This window comes from Myotis myotis, unplaced genomic scaffold (genome assembly GCF_014108235.1).
Source record: "Myotis myotis isolate mMyoMyo1 unplaced genomic scaffold, mMyoMyo1.p scaffold_m19_p_20, whole genome shotgun sequence".
Taxonomy (NCBI): domain Eukaryota; kingdom Metazoa; phylum Chordata; class Mammalia; order Chiroptera; family Vespertilionidae; genus Myotis; species Myotis myotis.
The window spans coordinates 22,381,392-22,401,065 of record NW_023416325.1 but is presented as its reverse complement, the minus strand read 5'-3'; the positions used below and the strand labels follow the sequence as shown (position 1 = coordinate 22,401,065).

General features: G+C 57.4%; 1 protein-coding gene across 2 annotated transcripts in view; it reads left to right on the top strand.

Moving 5' to 3' along the window:
* Positions 1 to 19,466, top strand: part of FAM222A (family with sequence similarity 222 member A) — a 47,488-nt gene extending 28,022 nt beyond the window's left edge. For both annotated transcript variants that reach the window (XM_036353988.1, XM_036353989.1), the window contains one exon: positions 17,192 to 19,466. In XM_036353988.1, the coding sequence (XP_036209881.1) occupies positions 17,192 to 18,453 (1,262 nt within the window). In that variant the 3' untranslated portion in view covers positions 18,454 to 19,466. The remainder of the gene's footprint in view (positions 1 to 17,191) is intronic.
* Positions 19,467 to 19,674: the final 208 nt, after the last annotated feature.

Below are 19,674 nucleotides of genomic sequence, written 5' to 3'. Positions count from 1 at the left end.
CATGGCAGCACTTACAGAGCCTCCTCATCCTTTTGCCATAGTTTCCCATTGCAACGGTGGTCCCTAGCTCACCTGACCAGTCGCTTCAGTAGAACTGTACCCAGCCTGCTGCCCTTACAGACAGTGCCATGGGGTGTGCGCCACAAGGGGTAAACCACAGGGTAAATTTCTAGGAGTGGACACACCGGTCAGAGGCATGTGCACGTGTAACTTTGCTGTCTGTCTGATCTGTTCGGTCCATTCTTCCTGTTGCTGTAGCTGTAGACCTCCGTGTGTCACACGAATTGCAGGTGTTTCCCCGATTTGTCGTTTGCCTGTGATCCCGCCATGGAGGGATTTTCTTTGTGGAGAGAAATCGGTCGTCATTTCCTTTTGCTTCCGTAGCCTTTGGATTGTGTGTCTTACTTGAAATGTCCTTCCTCATGCTGACATGGGGATTTTCTTCTTTTAAAGCAGCTCCCCCAGGTTTTTCTAGGTTTTTTTATGGTTTAATTTTTTAAATAGATGATATCTGATTGTTTTGTAATTTCTCTGGTGGAAAGTTCGAGACGTGGATCCAAAGTTAATCAGCATCGGTGCAATGCTATCTTAATTATTGTGGCGTTATAATACATTTTACATTTTTTAGCATCTTTATTGGGGTGTAATTCACATACGACACAGTCCACCCATTTGAAGGGAACACGGTGATGGCTTTCAGTGTGTTTACAGAATGTTGCAACCTTCACCGCAGTCCATTGTAGAGCATTTTGTCACTTCGAGAAGAAACCCGTCTTACCCATGAGCAGTCACTCCCTGACCCGCCCGCCTTCCTTCTCTATAGACCTCCTCTTCTGGGCTTTCATACATTATGTGTATGAAAGGACGGAATCGTACATTATGTGGCCTTTTGTGACTCACTTCTTTCATTTAGCAAAACGTTTGCGAGGTTCAGCCATGTTGTAGCTGGAGCGTAACACACTTTAACACTTGCTGATGCGAGCTATTCCTCTATTCACCATCCTCCCACGTGGAATTTCCTGGGCTGTTCTCTTTATTTCTCTGTCTGAGCTATGGGATCAATTTACCTAGGTAAGAACAAAAATCCTGTTTGTGTTTTTACTGGGATTGCATTGAATTTATAAATTCGTGTAGGAAGAAATGGCATTGTTACGATGATGTCTTCCCCTCCAAGAACATGATCTATACCTTTCTGTGCATTCTGACTTCCCTGTGCATCCCTTGGGAATGTTTTAATATTTGCTTCGTGTAGATCTTACACATTATTTTAGTTTATTTCTGGATACGTAACCTTTTTTGTCAAGTCTTTCCTTTCATAAATGGAGGTTATTTATAGAAAGGCTGTTGACTCCTGCCACCTTACTGAAATCTTTTGTTTGTAATGGGTTTTTAATTTAGTCTCGGGTTTTCCAGTTATATCATTTGCAAATGACAATTTTACTTCCTACTTTGGAACTTTTATACCTTAATTTCTTTGTCTTATATAATAGGGTTGGCTACTATCCCCGGAACAATGAAAAATAGTAATGGTCATAATAAACATTCTTGTTTTGTCCCATTTCTCATTAAAAAATGAGAAGCTCCTAAGATTTCTCCATGAGCGAAATGCTGGATTGGGGTAGATATCATGTTAAATATGTGTCCATCTATTCTTGTTTTATTAAGAATTTTAAAAATCAAGAATGCAAGTTGAAGTTTACCAAATCTATGAAGATGATCACATGGGTATTTCCTTTGATCGATTAATATGTATAATGATATAGATTTCTTAATATTGAGCCATCCTTGCATTCCTAGTTGAATCCCACTTGGTTATGGTGAATATTTCTTTTTAATATACTACGCAGGGATTGCATTAGCTCCTTTACTGAGGAGTTTTGCCTCAGTTTCATCAAGGAGCGTAGTCTTTAGTTGGAACGGTTTTGTTGGGTTTTGCTGTCAGTTTATGCTCTTTCATAAAGAGAATGAAGGCTTTCCTTCTTCATGCTTTGTAACAGTTCAACTGGAAATGGATTATCTGTTCTTGAAAGATTGGCTGCTCTTCCATTAAACAGTCTTGGCGAGTGCATTTATTTTGAGTAGGTGGATAGCTCTTTGATAATGTTCTCTGGTTCTTCTGTAATAATTTATGTTTTAATTGTTCTGCTTATTGAATGAGTTTGATAAATTATATTCCTCTAGAAAAGTATTCGTTTTATCCAGGTTCTCAAATTTATTTGCATGAAGCTGCACAAAACAATTTATAATTCCTTTAAAATGATTAACTCACCCTTATTTCTTAAATTGTGTATTTTGTGGCCCTTTTTTCTTTTCTTTTTTCCTGATTAGGTTAGTTAGCTAATGAGGTTATTTGCCTCCTTGTCCCAAGGAGCCATATTTAGGATTTATTAGTAATCACCCCTTTCTGGTTTCCAATGCATTAATTTATGCCTTTATCTTTATTAAAATCTTCCTACTTGCCTTGTTTTTTTATTTCAAAGCTTAAATCTTTATACTGATAAACAAGAAAAAATTAAGGCTTTGAATGCTCCGAACACTGCTTTACCTATATCCTATAGGTTCTAATGTGTAGTATTTTCCCTAGATATTTTTTAATTTGGATTTGATTTCTTCTTTGACTTAAGGCTCAGTTGAGTTTCATTTCTCCACCCAGCTAGTAGGTGCTTTTGTGTTTTGTTTTTTCTAGTTTTACTGCATTACTAGAGACCTGGTGCACAAAAATTCATGCACTCAGGGGGTCCCTCAGCCCGGCCTGTGTCCTCTCGCAGTCCGGGACCCCTCGGAGGATGTCCACATGCTGGCTTAGGCCCGCTTCCCAGGGGATCAGGCCTAAGCTGGCAGTAAGACATCCCTCTGACAGCTCGGGAGCCCTCAGGGGATGTCCACCTGCCAGCTTAGGCCCGCTCCCTGAGGAGAGCCGCAGACATCCTTAGCGCTGCCAACGAGGCAGGAGAGGCTCCCGCCACCGCCCTCGCAGCTGTCAGCCCGACTTGTAGCTGAGCGGAGCTCCCTCTGTGCGAGCGCACTGACCACCAGGGGGCAGCTCCTGCGTTGAGTGTCTGCCCCCTGGTGGTCAGTGCACAACCATTTCTGGTTGTTCTGCCATTAGGGTCAATTCGCATATTACCCTTTTATTATATAGGACTAGAGGCCTGGTGCACGAAATTTGTGCATGAGTATGGTCCCTAGGCCTGGCCTGCGATCAGGGCCATCTTCCCCAGCTGCCTGCAGCCGGCCCCTCCCCCCCGCCGCCACCCACCCCCAGTTCCCCATTCACCATCAGGTGATCGGTGCCTGGCGGCCTGGGGAAGGGACTAAGAGGTGGTCAGTGTGCCTCATAGTGACTGATCCAGCGGTCGTTCTGCCGTTAGGATCAATTTGCATATTACCCTTTTATTATATAGATAGAGGCCTGGTGCATGGGTGGAGGCCAGCTGACCTGCCCTGAAGGGTGGGGAGTCCCCGCTAGGGGGCAGGGCCAGCCTGGGCAAGGGGCTGTGGGGTTTGCAGGCCAGCCCTGCCCCTGATCAGGGTGGGGGTCCCCACTGGGGGCAGGGCCAGCCTGGGCAAGGGGCCATGGGTGGTTTGCAGGCTGGCCACACACCCGATCAGGGTGGGGGTCCCTGCTGGGGGGTGGGGCCAGCCTGGATGAGGGGCTGCCAGCAGTTTGCAGGCCGGCCACCTCCACCACCTGGCTTTGTTAAGAAGGACGTCCAGTCTATCCGGTCTAATTAGCATATTACCCTTTTATTAGTATAGATGATCAAAGTTTTCTTTTCGATAGACTCTATGGTCATTTTTTGTGAGTTTTGACGCTTTATGGGGAAAAGAAGATGTGGCTCTGTTTTCAGGATTCAGAGTGTGGTGTGTACCAATTATATCAACCCCATTACTTATGTTAGTTACGTCTTCTATACCCTTAGCTACCTGTCACGGAGAGAAATGAATTAGATGCCCACTGCTAATGTGTTCCAGTCTATTTCTTCTCGTAGCACCTACAGCTTCGGCCTGATGAATGGCGATGCAGTGTTATTTAACACACGGGTATTAATACCTTAAATCTAATAGTGACTTGCATCTTTCTTTACTATATTTAATACCTTGGGGGCAGATTCAATTTCATCTGTTCAGATAGTAACCTCTGCTCTTTTAATTCACATTTTTCTTGAAACCTTGGCCAGTCCTTTTATTTGAACCTTTCTGAATTACTTTGCTTAGGTGTGACTCACATACTATAGAGCCGGATTAAGCTTTGTGATTCAATCTGAATGCCTTTAAAAAATTTTTGAGAGCTTAGACCATTTACATTTATTGATATGACAGATGTCTCATCGTAGTTCATTTTGTGCTTTGCTGTAATTGCTTTCAAAAGTCTTTCCTAAGTGATCTGTTCTCTGCTTTATTCTGCGCCCACCAATCATGAGGGAGGTTGGTGTTTCTGTCTAGCGGTGCAACTTTAAATAATACCCTGACTTTCTATTTCTTTGGAACAGTATCTATTATTTTCCCTAAGATGAAAAAATGTTGAAATTAGTGTGCAGTTGATGCTTGAACAACACAGGTTTGAGGTACATCAGTCCACTTATATGTGGATTTTTAAAAATAAATACGTACAGTACCATAAATGTATTTTCTCATCCTTATCATTTTCTTAGTAACATTTTCTTTTCTCTGGCTTGCTTGATTGTAAGAAGACAGTATGTAATACATATAACAGACAAAATCTATATTAATCAACTGTTTACATTATCGGTAAGGCTTCTGGTCAACAGCAGGCTATTGAGAGTGAGGTTTTGGGGAGTCAAGTTTTATGTGGATTTTTGACTGTGCATGGGGGTCAGCACCCCTCACTCCTGTGTTGTTCAAGGATCAACTGTATTTTCTTTTTCCTTCTTCATTTCCTGGAGTTCACTTTCACCCTCTATTACCTGACGTCAGCTTTAAATGATGCCTCTGACCCCGGCTGTTAACGAGGAGGCACCTGTGCTCACACGCCTGTCCCTTCTGTCATGAGGGATGCCATTGCCCGTTCCTGGGCTCGTAATGTTAGCATCTGGGTACAGCGCCCCCACGGTCAGCCTGCCTCCCGGGTGAGCAGGGCCCGTACTCACCAGCAGTCCTGCCTCCGTCTCCCGTCACCCGGAAGGTGGCCTTCAGGCCGCGGCCTAAGGCCTCGCGCACAGCACTCCTGGAGTCCCCAGCGTTCGGACGGTCCGTCGGCCGCCCTTCTACTCCAGCGAGTAAAGTCACCGGGCACTCTGTCTCCTTGAGGATTTCTGTAGACCTTGCTCTGCTCTCGCGGGAATGTTGCCATGGAGAAGCTGAGGCCTGACTTTCCTCTGAATTTCATTGTGGTCCTGCCCCTCTTTCCTGCCGCTCCTGCCCTGGCATGTGTCCTGGATGGACGTGCGCGGCTCATTTCCCGGAGCTCAGGCCCGCGCCCTTCCCGCAGACAGACCCTAGGCTTGCACTGCCACCGCCGCCTCCGTCGGGGCCCAGCTAACACAGGTTGGCCGTCTCTTCGCCCAGGCCCCCGATATTTGCTCACTTTCCTCCCTCGCCCTCGTCCCCGTGTCCCCTTTTGCTTTCACAATGAGACTTTTCTTCTGCTCTTGTAGCTCTGCTGTGTTTTTGCTTCATAGAAACAGTTGTCACTACGTTTCCCTTCACAATGCAATAGTTAGCCGCAGTCTTTCTCTCTTCTGGTGGGAAGTGTTTTGCCAGCCATTGCTTTACTTACCTGCCGCCTTTCCTCGCTTCTCTTACATGTTCCGACCGGGTGCTGTGCTGGTGCCGCTTCGATGAGCTGGCTTGGGGGGGGGGGAGGCAGCCCAGGGCCCACCTCCCACCTCGCTGCCACAGAGACAAGCAGGTCCCACACGTCCGTGACTGGTCTCTTGGCCTCTCCTTTGCTCTTCGGAACCCAGTGGGACAGCTCTGCCAGCTGGTGCACCGCTAGTCTCACTGCTGCAGACGGGGCGGAGGTTCTGCACGCCGGCGTGTCCCTCACATCCGGGAAGTGAGGGTGGCTGGCTCTGAAGTCGCTGGCCATGGCACCTTCCCTCTGCTTCCTCCCTCAGCCCCACTTGCTCTCAACTGGGCATCCTGCCCCTCTGCTGTTTGTTCGTTCAGGGGGTTAGCTAGCTCCTGGGTTTGGCAATATTGGAATTGGTGTTTGTATCCATGTTGCTGTCAGGGGATCCCCAGGAAAAGAGGGGGCGCCCTCTGGGTGTTCTTTCCGGAATAGGGGTTTAGAGAACTGTCTGCCTGCCTCATCCAACAGACCAATGACCGGTAACCTGGGAGGGCCTTCCGTTTCCAGAAAATGTGTCCTCCACGCACGTCCCCCTTCGCGCCTTATGTGACCTCCAGGGGGAGCAGCTCCCTGTCGTTTATACAGTCAGTCCTTCACTGCCCCTGGTTGTCCGCGGCACCGTTTCAGAGCATAAGCATTTACAGTAAACATGGCTCTCCTGCCAGAGCAAACCGGTGTCGGCAGCTTCTCGGACGCCCTCCTGAAGCCCTGGCCGGAGGTGCCGTGGGTCGGAGCGCCATCCCCTGCACCAAAAGGTTGCGGGTTCGATTCCTAGTCAGGGCGAGTATGTTTCTCTCTCACAGTGATGTCCATCTCTTTCTCTAAAAATCAATAGAAACATATCCTTGGGTGAGGATTTAAAGAAAAAATACCCTCCTGAAAAAGATGCCTGCTGAGGGGCAATAAATGCTTTTCCATAACCATTCTCACCCCTGTGCTCTCAGCTCCTGGCTGTTTTCCTTACCAATACGGGCATATCCTCCAGATGTTCCCCATCCGACAGGACGCGCCCGCATCCTTCCAACAGCTGCACAGCGGCACAGGCAGTGGGCACCTAGGTTGCTCCTGGCCCCTCGCTGTTCTGAACGGTGCTGTCACGGACATCTTTGTGTGTGTGTCTGTGCAAAACAGTTTTCCCAGAATGCACTCGCTAGCTCACAGGGACTGTGCACTTTGACCTTTGATTGCTACTGCCCCGCTGCCAGGGTTCTGGCCTTGCCCTCTGCTGGAGGCAGGGACAGGCATGATGACCTGGCGGCCTTCCCGCTCCGAGGCCAGAACGAGGGAGGCGAGCCAGCACGCCCGGCTCCCCTGCCATCTCTGCACTTGCTGGCAGACACTGACTCAGCCTGTAATTGAGCGCCCAGGGAAGAGGGAGGCAGGAAGGGAGATAAGCAAATTGAATTGGGCGCCCTGCCGCCAGCCAGGCCTGCACAGCTGGCAGGGAGGGTCCTGCCCTTCCTCCTGGGCATTACTCTTGGCAGTCAGGCCCCAAGTTTCAGGACTGGGCCACGTGCAGCCTGACCTTGGCCAAGTGGGTCAGCCTGTTAGGGCCTGGGTTCCTCCTGCTGTAAAGTCAAGGGCCAGACCAGCTGGTCCTCAGGGGCCATCCAGCTCTGCCCATCTGTGATGACAATGTCAGAATGGGGCCCCGCCTGCCTCCCCTTCCTGTAAAATGGGATCAGAGCAGCCTGACTACTCAGGGCCGCACGGGCCTGGCCACCACATAGCCCTGAACATGACAGCACACCAGGAAGGCTGCAGCTCACCTCCAGGACCGGAGGCCAGGCGGCAGGGGAGCGGCAGGGCTGGACAGCTCTGTGGCCAGGAGTGTGGGTGGCCGGCTGGCAGTCGTCGCCTGTTCCAGGTGGTGGGAGAAAGTGACCTGGGGAAGAAAAAAGGAGAAATGATGTCGGGGGAGGGAAGGCTTGACTCCCAGCTGCCGGCATCCCTGGGTTCCACACAGGACCTGCCTACCCCGGACAGCTGCTCAGGACCCACTGATAAATACTTGCCTTTCTCATCGTGGTGTTGATCTGTAAACTCTGAGTGACGTCATGTGCTGCCAAAAGTGCAGGCTGTGCAGGGAGCTTCTGAGAGGCATGTGGGGGGGGTGGTAGTCGGGGACCTGCCATCCAAGGAGGGGAGCTGAGGCCACGGCCCCCAGGCAGCTTCCATGGGCTTGCTAGCCCCAGCTGAGGGAGCGCTCTTCTCCCACTGCCAGGCCTCACCCGCCCTCCACAGCGACCCTGACCCTGTCCTTGACCCTGACAGGCTGCAGCCGCTGCCCCATGAGCGAGCATTCCTGCAGGTGCAGCTGCTTCCACTCACACTAATAAAATACGGAAGAAACAAAGCAATTTACAATCCCAATAACATTAAAAACAAACCTCTGGCCAGGCAGCAGATGCAATTATGCAGCCGGGGGTGGAGGGCAGGCCCGGCCCTGCCGTGGGGACGCCGGGAGAGGACGGGGGAGAGGACAGAGGTCGGAAACGCAGGGCAGGGCCGATGGCGTCAGCCCCCTCTCCCCACTAACAAATACAAATGAGCTCTCAGCAAACTAGGAAGGCAGGCAGCTCCTTCATCTGGCACAGTGTCCGACCAGAGGCCGCCCGAGGGGTGACCTCAGGGAACGACAGAGACCCAGTCCCTGCCTCCATCCACACTGCCCAGTCCGGGCCGGCTCAGGAAGACAGGGAACCAGGGTTAGCAAGAAAACCAGCTGCGCAGAAACCCCAAGAGAATAAGAATTCAGCAAGATCGCAAAGATAAGATCAACGTACGAACTAAACTGTCCTCCTCGACAGCAGAAGTTGGCCAACGTTTCCTGTAAAGATCCAGGGTCTCACTGTAACCACGCAACTGGTCGCTGCAGCGTGAAAGCGATCCCAGCCCCCTGGACAGGAAGGGGCGTGGCCGTGTTCCAATAAAACTTTATTTACAAAAGCAGGCAGCAGGCCAGAGTTGCACACTCCTGCTCAACGCCTGTAACAAAGAAGTGACACATAAATCTTACACAAAGAGGCCAGTGCAGTTTTTTGGAAACAGCGTTATGTGTATGGTATGTGCCATACATTCAGCCATTCAAAGTGGCCTTTCGTCTGGCTTTTCCCCTTAGTGTCATGTTTTCAAGGCTCATCCATGTCGAATGTACATATGTGTGTTCATGCATATATCAGCACTTCACTTCTTGTTGCCAACTAGTCCCCCATTGTATGGATGTGCGATGGTTTATTACCCATTTATCGGCTGATGGGTATTTAGGTTGTTCCCACATTTGGGGCAGTTCTGACTAATGCTGCTGTGAACATCCAGGCTTTCATTCTCTTGCGCACACTCCTAGCAGTGGGACTGCTGGGTCACATGGGAAGTCTCTGCTGGATTTGAGGGGAACCTCCAAACTGGTTTCCAAGGCAGCTGCCCCATGTGACATTCCCACCAGCAATTACGAGGGTTCCAGTTTCTCCACATCTTCCCCAAAACGGACCTGTCTTTTTGACTCCAGCCGCCCCAGTGGGTGAGCGGTGGCATCTCACTGTGGTTTTCATTTCTAATAGTGAAGGAGAATACTTAGCACCTTTGTATACCTTTTTGAAGAAATGTCCTTTTGGACATTTAAAAATATTTTTTAATATTTTTGGGCCACAGTTGACTGCAGGTAACTGAAACCACAGAAAGCAAAACTGCCGATGAGGGGCCAGTGCGGGGAGAGCTGCGCCCTGGCATGTCACCCTCAGGTGGTTAGGCTCGGCACACTGAGAGGGGAGCACACAGAGGAGGAGACAAGTGGACCACATCAAACACTGCGGCTCAGCAAAATGTACATAAAACAGTGAAAAGGAGCCAGCATTTGAGAGGGTGTCGGCAGTCCTTTATAATGGACCAGCATCCAGAATAGAGCGCCCAGTGTGGCTGCAGAAGGATGCAGGTGGGAGGGGCAGGGAGCCGGGGGGGGGGGGGGGGTCGGGCCGGAGGAGAGGGGCAGACTCAGTGGGAGGGCGGGTAGGTGAGCTGACCAGCATGGCGAGGGTGAAGGCGGGAGTAGGGATGAAGGAGGGAGAGATGAGGCAGCAGGGCCGAAGGCAAAGAGCCGCCAGGAAGACGGACGGGCAGCTCTGCAGCGGTGAGCAGGGACAGACACCGGGCTGGGTACAGGGAGAGGAGGAGTACGCGGCTCGCAGTCATCTCCCAGTCAGGGAGCAGGTGAGAGAAACTGAGGCACGAGTGAGGGGCAGGGAAATGGGCTGGGGAGGTACTGCCTCCAGGGACACAGTGGCCACCCCAGAGCTCCAGCCTGGGGGTGTGGATACCCGAGTGTGCCTGGGAGCAGCTGCTGGTGTTTACGTACAGGAAGTCCCTGAGTGTCTGAGCGTGTGTGAGAGGGCTTCCACGCATGTGTGCACACGCATGGAGACTAAGAGGCTCCTCTGCTGTGCCCAGAGACAGCCACTGCCCGGCACTGCCTCATCGGGCCAGACACCCATGCACCCATTCTGTACCCAGCCCTCTGACAGGCATCCTCTCATTTCTCACCACTCTGCCCCTTAGGGGAAATGGAGGCCAGGGAGCTGGGTCACTTCCCTGAGGCCCCCCAGCTGGTAGCTGGTACCAGGATTCACACCTGACTCTGAAAATCAAAGACCCTCGGGCTGCCCCCTGGGCCGGTGGGCTGGGGCTGGGGCAGAAAAGGGGTGGCAGCCACCCTGCCCCTTGTCCTCCCCAGGAGGCCAGAGAGCAGCTGCACCTGCCCTGGCCCAGCACCTGGCCCCGCCCCTCCTGGGCGGCCTCATTAGGGATTCTCCGGGCGCCACAGCTAATTAATGTCCCCTTAACTGAGCAGAGGGGCCACCGCGAACATCAGCTGCCAGGGGAATGCAGCCCAGCTGAGGCTGCTCCTCCCTGTGGGCAGGGCCAGGCCTGTGCCCAGGGGCCCCCTCAGTCCTGGAGCAGCCCTGGGTACCCCTCCCCCCTCAGCACAGGTCACACCCACTGTGACTTCCTGAGCCTTCAAGGAGGAGGCAGTAGGGAAAGCTGGGGCAGCAGGACAAATGGCATCTGCTGAACACCAACTTCGTGCCAGCCCACTTCTAATGCCCCACGGTCCCTGTGGGCGGCTGCAGGTACCACCACTTCCAGCCCAAACCACGTCGCTGAAGGAACAGCCTCTCCAGGGTGTGCCCAGCGGGTCAGGAGGGGCCGGGGTGTGCCCAGCGGTCAGGAGGCCCCGAGTTCAGCACAGTACCTGAGGGTTGAGGTCCATCCACAGCTGGTGCCTGGTTCCCACAGAGAACCCTGTGTGGGGACCAGGAATTCTGGGCTGGCGTCGGGCCCCTGCCCCACCCACCACTGTCCCACCGTCCCGTCCCCGCCTCCACCTGCCCCTGATGGGCCTCACAGTGCGGAGTCCACACCCTCTTCCCTTGCACATGGGAGGCAGCGTCCCGGTCCTCGGCTGCCAGGTCACCCGCAGCACGTGGTCATGCTGGGCGTAGGGCTCCAGCCCGGGTCCCAGCTGCTCCGTCAGGCTCCACACAGAGCGCCCCGTTCCGCCCCCCCCCCCCCGCCTCTCCTCCCCACTCCCCCGCTCAGCCCCCCAAGGCTAGGAGCCAGGCCTGCGCTCACGTCTCCCGCAGCCACGTCAACTCTCACTCAAAGGGCTGCTGTTTATTGGCTTCATGTGCTCATTGGTGGCCCCGCCTACTTAGCGCCCCGTGAAAGGCCCAGGACATGAACTTAAGGGGGTGATGACTGGCCCGCACCCCCGCCAGCCTTTTCAAGTTCCCAACGAGGCTTAGATGGGGCCATGGTGGGCAGAGCAGGGCAGGGGTGCCCCGTGCACAGGGTGGGCGCCTGGGTTTGCACACGGAGCCCCGGTTCCTCTTGGAGGCCTCGGAACAGGGCATCCACGGGATTCTGCACATCCTTCCCGCATCCCTGCCCACCTCAGTGCCTCTCCTGCCTGCGCCTTCTGGCTCATCCCCTGCCCAATCTGTCCTCCAGGGGGCAGCAAAAACGTGGGAATTTGCATTTGCGGCCCCAGCTTGATACCGGGTTCCTTGAATGTCCAACCTCCTCCTGAAACCCAGGGCCCACCCACCAAGGATGCCACAGAGACTGCAGAAGGGCAAGCCAGAGGGAGGCTGTGGGCATGAGGGGAGGCCCAGGGAGGGAGGCTGTGGGCATGAGGGGAGGCAGAGGGAGGGAGGCTGTGGGCATGAGGGGAGGCAGAGGGAGGGAGGCTGTGGGCATGAGGGGAGGCCCAGGGAGGGAGGCTGTGGGCATGAGGGGAGGCAGAGGGAGGGCCGAGCCAGGTGGCTGGGGCGTGAATGCACCCTGAGCAGCTCAGAGTTCACTCTAACCAGCTCCTGGGAAGGCTGTACAGAGAGGCCCTGGGCGCGTGAGGTGGGGAGGAGAGTTATCTGGCCCAGGACAGCGCCGCCCAGGAGGGGCCGGGAAACACTGGCAGGTATGGGTGGGGCGAGGCCTTGGAAGGCCGCTCTCCACGGCCGCCTCCGAGGAGCCCCTCCCAGGACTAACTCTCCTAGGTGTCGCGGCGCAGTGAGCGGGGCTCCCAGGCTGGAGGGCGCCCCTGGCCACAGCCTCGCTGTCCATTCGACACGACATCCCTGCGCAGCTAGACATGTTGGTGGGGACACGGCAGCGAGCAGCTCAGGGAGCCCACGTCGGGGGGGGGGAGGCAGCCCCTGCAGTCAGTCAGTGCGGTGGTGACGAACCCCAGGCCGTGGAACTCCGGGGGTCCCCTCGCCATGGGGCCCCCTCCCCCGCCCCGCAGTCACCCCATGAGCGCTGCCCCATCTCGCCCTTGCTCAGGAGCCGCCGCAGACAGCTGGCTCTGCTGCTTCCTTCACGTGAGGCCTTTGCCTGGGTCATTGCATTTGCCAAAACCAGGCTGCACAGTGGCACTGACACAGGGCTGGGCCCACCTCCAGGGACCCAGGCTGGGCCGAGGGGCCAGGGACCCAGCATGGCCGGATACTCCGGTGGGAAAGGCTGTGTGCAGCGCCCGGGGCCTCAGGGACGAGGTGTGCAGCAGGGGCCGCCGCAGCCAGGCCGGGTGTGAGGCCGAAGTCTCGCTCCCAGGAACCGAAGAGCACTGCGCAGGCCCAGCCAGGCCCGTGTCCAGGCAGGACAGGCTCAGGCTGCCGCTGGCACCTCGAGGAGCAAAGCAGAAGCCAGGCAGACAGCCTGCCCGCGTGGCCTCTGATGGGTCACCTGTCTCTCTGAGCCTCGAGGCTGATTATGGCTCCTCCTCAAGATCGTCCTCCTCTTTGGCTCCGTGGCTAGGACATCGGGCTGCCGACGGAAGGGTCGTGAGTTCAATTCCAGTCAAGGGCATGTACCCCGGTCACAGGCTCCTCCTGGTCAGGGCACATGAGGGAGGCAACCAATCGATGCGCCTCTCACGTGGATGTTTCTCTGTCTCTCCCCCTCCCTTCCACTCTCTCTGACAGTCAAGGGGAAAATACCCTCAGGTGAGGAATAACAACCACCACAAATGATCGCAGTCCTCATTCTGTGGTGGGGGAGGGGGAGGGAGAGCATCATGAGTCTCCTGCTCCCGTGAGGCCTGCCTTGGGGTGCGGAGGGAGAGGTAGGAGACATGGGAGGAGGGGACTTGGAAAACAGACCAGGTCCCACCCGGCTCTGCCCCCTGCCAGTGGTGTGGTCCTGGGGGTCGCCGAGCTTCCATTTCCTCCTCCGTAAAATGAGGGCCTGCACTCGCTATCTGTTGCTGGGGAGCAAGTTGCTCCAGAACTTCACAGCTAAAGCATCAGTGACCGTGCGGTAGCTCCCAGGCCTGTGTGCACCAGGAACCCAGCAGTGGCCCAGCTGGGCAGTTCTGCTCCTCGTCTCTCGCACGGCTGCAGTCTGAGGTCGGCCGGAGCTGCAGTCATCCGAAAGCTCGACCGGGGCTGGAGGGCCCACTTCCAAGAAGGCTCCCAGGCTGGGGCGGGAGGCCTCCCCACGGGCCGCTCCCGCGTCCTCACGTGGCAGCTGCCTTCCCCAGAGTGAGTGATCCAAGAGAGAATGAGCCAGGAGGAGGCCGCAGTGCCTTTTACACACACACACACACACACACACACACACCCCGGGCCCCACACTCCTCCCCTTGCAGGTTGCACAGGGCGGCCGCATTGGGAGCGGGAAGGGACCGCAGAGGACATGAATATCTTGGAGACCACCTTCCCGGTGCCACACCTTGTCTGCTTCCTCAGCTGTGCAAGGGGGACACCTCCCACCTCTCAGAGCTGCCAGGTGCTCCAGACAAGAGGGGCCGAGGGGCCACAGGCTCGGGGCCCAGCATGTGCCAAGCACTCCCCCACGGGCAGCCTCCGCTGCGCCCCCACCAGTGGCTCCAGGAAGAGCCAGAGGGACCAGCCCGCCGAGGAGCCTGCTGGCCCGACGGGGCCCGACGGGGCCCGACAGGGCCCTTCTCTCAATGAGTGGGAACAGTGACAGGCGCTGCTCCCCGCCCTCCTTCTTCAGGTTTTAAACACCTAATTTATTCCATCCATTAGATAGATTTTGTAGATTTAATCATGTTCACAGTTGGTGGCTCATTGGATACTCAAGATAAACTCCAAATGGAAGTATAATGGTGAGGACAAATGAGTGTTCGCACCACAATGGCAGAAACTTGCTTGGAAAGAGAGTTTAAGAGGCACAAAAATACAGACAGATATAATTTTTTCCCCGGCAGCTGCTTTTGCTGACTATAGTAGGTTACCACAGTTAATTTCACCAGTTTTGTTCATCTGTAAAATTGCATAAAAGTGACATTTTTGTGCTCATTATAGCAACTGCTGATTTATGGCTGGAAAATGAAGAGCTGGTCCCTTTTTTGTGGGCCTCTCCGCCCGGTGCTAAGTGCCCATGAAATTGCTTGTATAATGTAGTTTAAATCCAATCCCTGAGAAAGATTCCCCCGTTGGCCAAAGTGACATTTCCATTCTCCACACTGAGTTTATTTTAGGCCACTGAGGTGGGGGCTGCCCCAGGCAGGGGCAGGATGGGGGCCTCTGGCCGGTTCCACCTGCCCAGCCCAGGTCAGGCCAGAGGACAAACACTGCTCAGCCTCCTCTGGTGCTGCCCGCCCCTCCCCTCCCTGCTGCCCGGCCCAGCTCAGGCCCCATCCCTGCACCGAGGGGCAGAGTGGATGGCCTTCCTACCGCGCTGCCTGCCCTGCCCTCCCTGCTTAATCTTCCCTGGCTGCCCAGGCCCTGGGGCAGGGCCTCTCTCCTCGCACTGCTGGCACTCGGGGCCCTGACAGCTCTTTGTGGGGGGCTGTGCTGTGCATCATGGATGTTCAGCAGCCCCTCTGCCCACTAGATGCCAGTAGCACCCCCTCACGTTGTGGCATCTAATGCAGCTCTAGACCTCGCCACGTGCCCTGGGGGTAGGAACGCCTGAGAGCTGCGGCCCTCGGTGAAGAGCGCTCTCCGTTTGGTTCGGCCTGCCCAGGCCTCAGGGCTTCTCTGCACGCTGCTCCCGGCTGCTGCCCTCTGAATTATAGTTCCCACCGGACATCTGCCTCCCTCGTCACCCCTTTCACCATGGCCTTAACTGCGGTGTCCTGTCTTCCAAAAAGCCATCTCCGGAGCCCGGCCGGGTTGGCTCCCCAGCATCCCCCACTGCCTGCCCTCCCCCCACAGCATGCATTTGCCCACATTGGCTGTGGGCCCCGGAGGGCGCCATGGGTGAGGCTCTGGGAGAGTGGGACGTTCGTTCACACTCTGCCGCAGCCACAGTGCCAGGCCCACCTGCGCACAAGCCCCGCCCCTTCCTCTCCCGCAAGGCCCTGGCCCCAGGCACCCGGGAAGGAATGACCACAGACGGAGAACACCCACTTCTGCTAACACTCCACTGCGAACGACTTGTTAAACCCTCACAGCCACTCTGGGAGGTAGTGTTAGCAGCACTCCCATTTTACAGATGTGGAAACTGAGGTTCCGGGTGGTGAAGGCCCCTCCGGAGTCACTGGCGGGTCCTGGGGGTGCCCACAGGACAGGAAGGCAGTATGCCTCTGAAACCTTGTAGGGTCTTCCTCACCCAAGCGCCCAGACAGGTCCCGATCTCCCAGCACCTACTGTGCGCCTCACCAGCTGCTGGGCCCCTTGCTACAGTTGAGGTCACCCTGCAGACCTGGCATGATCATTACCCCCATTCCACAGGTGGGAAAACTGAGGCTCCGCTTTGCAAGCAACTTACACAGGGCCCTCCAGCCAGGCCAGCCAGCCCTGAGCCCGGGCAGGGTCCTTCCATCCACATGGTGCTGCCCCTGCCTCAGGGCCCCAGGAGAGGAATGTCTTGGGACCAAGGGAGAGGCTCTGGATGGGAGGAGGGGTCAGCCCACCAGCGACCTGCCTCCCGGTGGCAGGGGCAGGTGCGCCCACTGGCACACAAAGCGCAGTTCACACAAAAGGCGGTGGCTTTGCAGGTGACGGGCAGACTCAGGATGGGGCTGGGCAGCCAGAGCGCGATGTCCCTCCCCTGCCTACTGACTGGACAGGAAATGTGGCGCCAGGTGAAAGCCCACAGCAGTGGCCCCTCCCGCCAGGCCACGTGCTGGGCTCTGCTCACAGGCCAATGCCCCAAACCCCCATTTGACGGGTGAGGAAAGGGAGGCACCGAGAGGGGAGGGGCAGGAGTGGGCACCCACAGGCACTGCAGCAAAGACAGCACCGAGCGCGGCGGGTGTGGAGCCGGGCTCCTGGGCTCTGCCGGTGGCATGTGCCCGGCACAGTCTCTTTGGCAAACGGTCGGGGCATTTTCTCCTAACGCTGAGCATTTGCCTCCCGTGTCCCAGCGGTTCTGCTCGTGGCCATGTTCCCACAGAACTCGCTGAATACACACGCCGGGCCAGAGGGCCACTGAGTCAGCCCCGACCGGGACACGACTCCCACCGGTAACAGGAGGGATAGGCAGGCTGATGTAGGTGCACGGAGAGCACACGCCCATGCCAGGAGCAGACACCGCGCACTGGCCTCACAAACGCAGCCTTTAGCCACCGACGCGATGCCAGTGCCGCCCGCGCCACCTCCCCAGGGACACACCAGGCGCCGGTTCTCGCAGTGAGCAGACAGGCGGGCCGCTGACCTGGCGGCTGGCGACCGGGAGGGCTGGGGCCCTCGGACCCTGGCCTCGCCCCACCCCTGACCCCTGGGCCCAGGCATTGTCACAGGAGCGTGTCCTGATCCCTTTACCTACACTCCATGGAGCTTAACTCAGAAGGAGGGAGGAGCCAGGGGGTGAATGGAGGAAGGCGCTAGGGAAGGGCAGCCAATAGCAAGTGCGGCTCCAGGCCTCCCGTGTCACCTGCTCAGCGCTCACCTCTCTTCCCTGTCCCCCCAGGCGAGGCGGTGGCCAGCTCCATGCATTCCTCCCGCTACCCGAGCCCGGCCGAGCTCGACGCCTACGCTGAGAAGGTGGCCAACAGCCCTCTGTCCATCAAGATCTTCCCCACCACCATCCGGGTGCCGCAGCACAAGCACCTGGGCCGCACCGTCAACGGCTACGACACGTGCGGCCAACGCTACAGCCCCTACCCGCAGCACGCCGGCTACCAGGGCCTGCTGGCCGTCGTCAAGGCCGCCGTCTCCTCCAGCGCGGCCGCGCCCGCCGGGCCTGTCAAAGGCGTGCTCAAGAGCGCCGAGGGCAAGCGGACCAAGCTGTCGCCAGCCACCGTGCAGGTGGGCATCGCGCCCTACCCGGCGCCCAGCACTCTGGGGCCCTTGGCCTACCCCAAGCCTCCTGAGGCGCCCGCCCCGCCACCCGGCCTGCCCACGGCCGCCGCCACGGCCGCCTCCGTCATCCCCCTGCCCGGCCGCGGCCTGGCCCTGCCGCCTTCCAACCTGCCCTCCATCCACAGCCTCCTCTACCAGCTCAACCAGCAGTGCCAGGCCCCGGGCGCGGCCCCCGCGGCCTGCCAGGGCGTGGCTGTGCCTCAGCCCAGCCCGGCCAAGCACGGCCCAGTGCCCAGCTTCCCCAGCCTGGCCTATTCGGCCGCGGGCCTGCCCGACTGTCGCAGAGGCACCGAGCTGGGCCCGGGAAGCTCGGCCTTGACGTTGGCTGGAGCCGCCAAGCCCGCAGGGTACGTGGATGGCAGCCTGGACTACCTGCTGTGGCCACAGAAGCCACCCCCACCGCCGCCCCAGCCTCTGCGGGCCTACAGCGGCGGCACGGTGGCCAGCAAGTCCCCGGAGGCTTGTGGGGGGCGGGCATACGAGCGGGCCAGTGGGTCCCCCCTCACCTGCAGCGTGGGGCTGCCTGCCGGCCTCACCGTGGGCCAGTACTTTGCCGCCCCCTGGAACAGCGTGCTGGTGACACCCACCAGCGACTGTTACAACCCGGCGGTGGCCGTGGCCGAGCTGGGGCCCGGGGGCGCCCGGGAGCTGGCGGGGCCGCCCGCGGAGGCCCTCTCCGGCCTGCCCAGCAGGAGCGCGTGCAGCACGGCGGCCCTGAGCAGCAGCCTGCAGTCGCTGGAGTATCTCATCAACGACCTCCGGCCGCCCTGCATCAAGGAGCAGATGCTGGGCAAGGGCTACGAGACCGTGGCGGTGCCCCGGCTGCTCGACCACCAGCACGCCCACATCCGCCTGCCTGTCTACAGATAAGGCCTGCCTGTGCCGCACGGACGGAGGGACAGGGCACCGACGGGGAGGCGGGCGGAGGACAGCAGTCAGCGCGCAGGGGCCACTGGTGCCCCCGGGCAGCGGGGCTGGCTGCTGCCGGGTCTGTGGAGGTCTGGCAGGTGACCTTGCTCACCAAGGCCTGTCCCCCCACTTCAGAGGCCCCAAGACCCAGGGAGGGCCTCCCTGCGTCCACGCTGACGAGGGAGGGGAGAGACCACCTTCACCACCAGGGCTCCATTGGCACTCCCAGGGGGGAGCCCAGGCCAGGGCAGGAGGCAGGAAGAAATGCGGGGCTTAGAACCAGAGGGCCCCAAGTGCCCCCAGGGGTCAGACAGCTCCCCACAAGCCCCAGACACCTGGAAAAGCCGCAGGGGGAGTCGGCGGTCCCGCAGGGCCCCCCACCAGCCAACCCAGGTGAATGCCACTCATGAGGGCTCCAGGGACCACCGGCCCCCCTGCTCCTCTAGACTCTCCTCCCCTCCCCCATTCCTTCCCAGCACAGAAAAACCGCCCCCCATCCCCACCCCCCACCCCCGGGCTCCCGCCCCCTTCCCTTTCCTCCAGCACGTCCACGTCCACGGGGCTGCTGGCACAGCTGTGGCCGCACACCGCACAGGGCACCTCGTCTGAGGAGACGCCTCTCGCACCCAGACTTGTGTGTTTAGGAGGCGACCTCCCGAAGCCTGAGGCAGGGGTGCCCTCCCCCATTCGCACAAGGAACCCAGGGCTGCAGGGGGCCTGCCCTGCCTTCCTCGGGGTTCTCTGCTGGAGCCAGGGAGGGGAGCTGCTGGCTTTAACTGGGAGGCCCAGGGCAGCTCCCTTCCTGCCAGTGCCCCCAGGGCCGGCCCGCACCATCGGGGGTGAGGGGGGCAGCAGGGGCTCCCCCGCCGGCCCCGGCAGCGGTACTGTATCTCTCCAAGGCCTGTTCAAGCACTAAGTGCATTTACAAATCTCTGAGAATGTTTTTTTATACTAAAATTGACCATTATATTCTACTGTGAGAAGTGCAGTCTGCACTGTATTGTTTTAAAAACGAAGAGGAAGAAAAAAAGGAAACACAGATGGCGTCTCGCTGTGGCTTGTTCGGCGCTTGTGTTGCGCTTTCTCCTCCCCTGGGAGCGGAACATGCCCCCTCCCAGCCAGGACCCTGCCCCCCCTCCCAGCCAGGATCCTGTACCTCCCCGTACCCCACTCCCAGCCAGG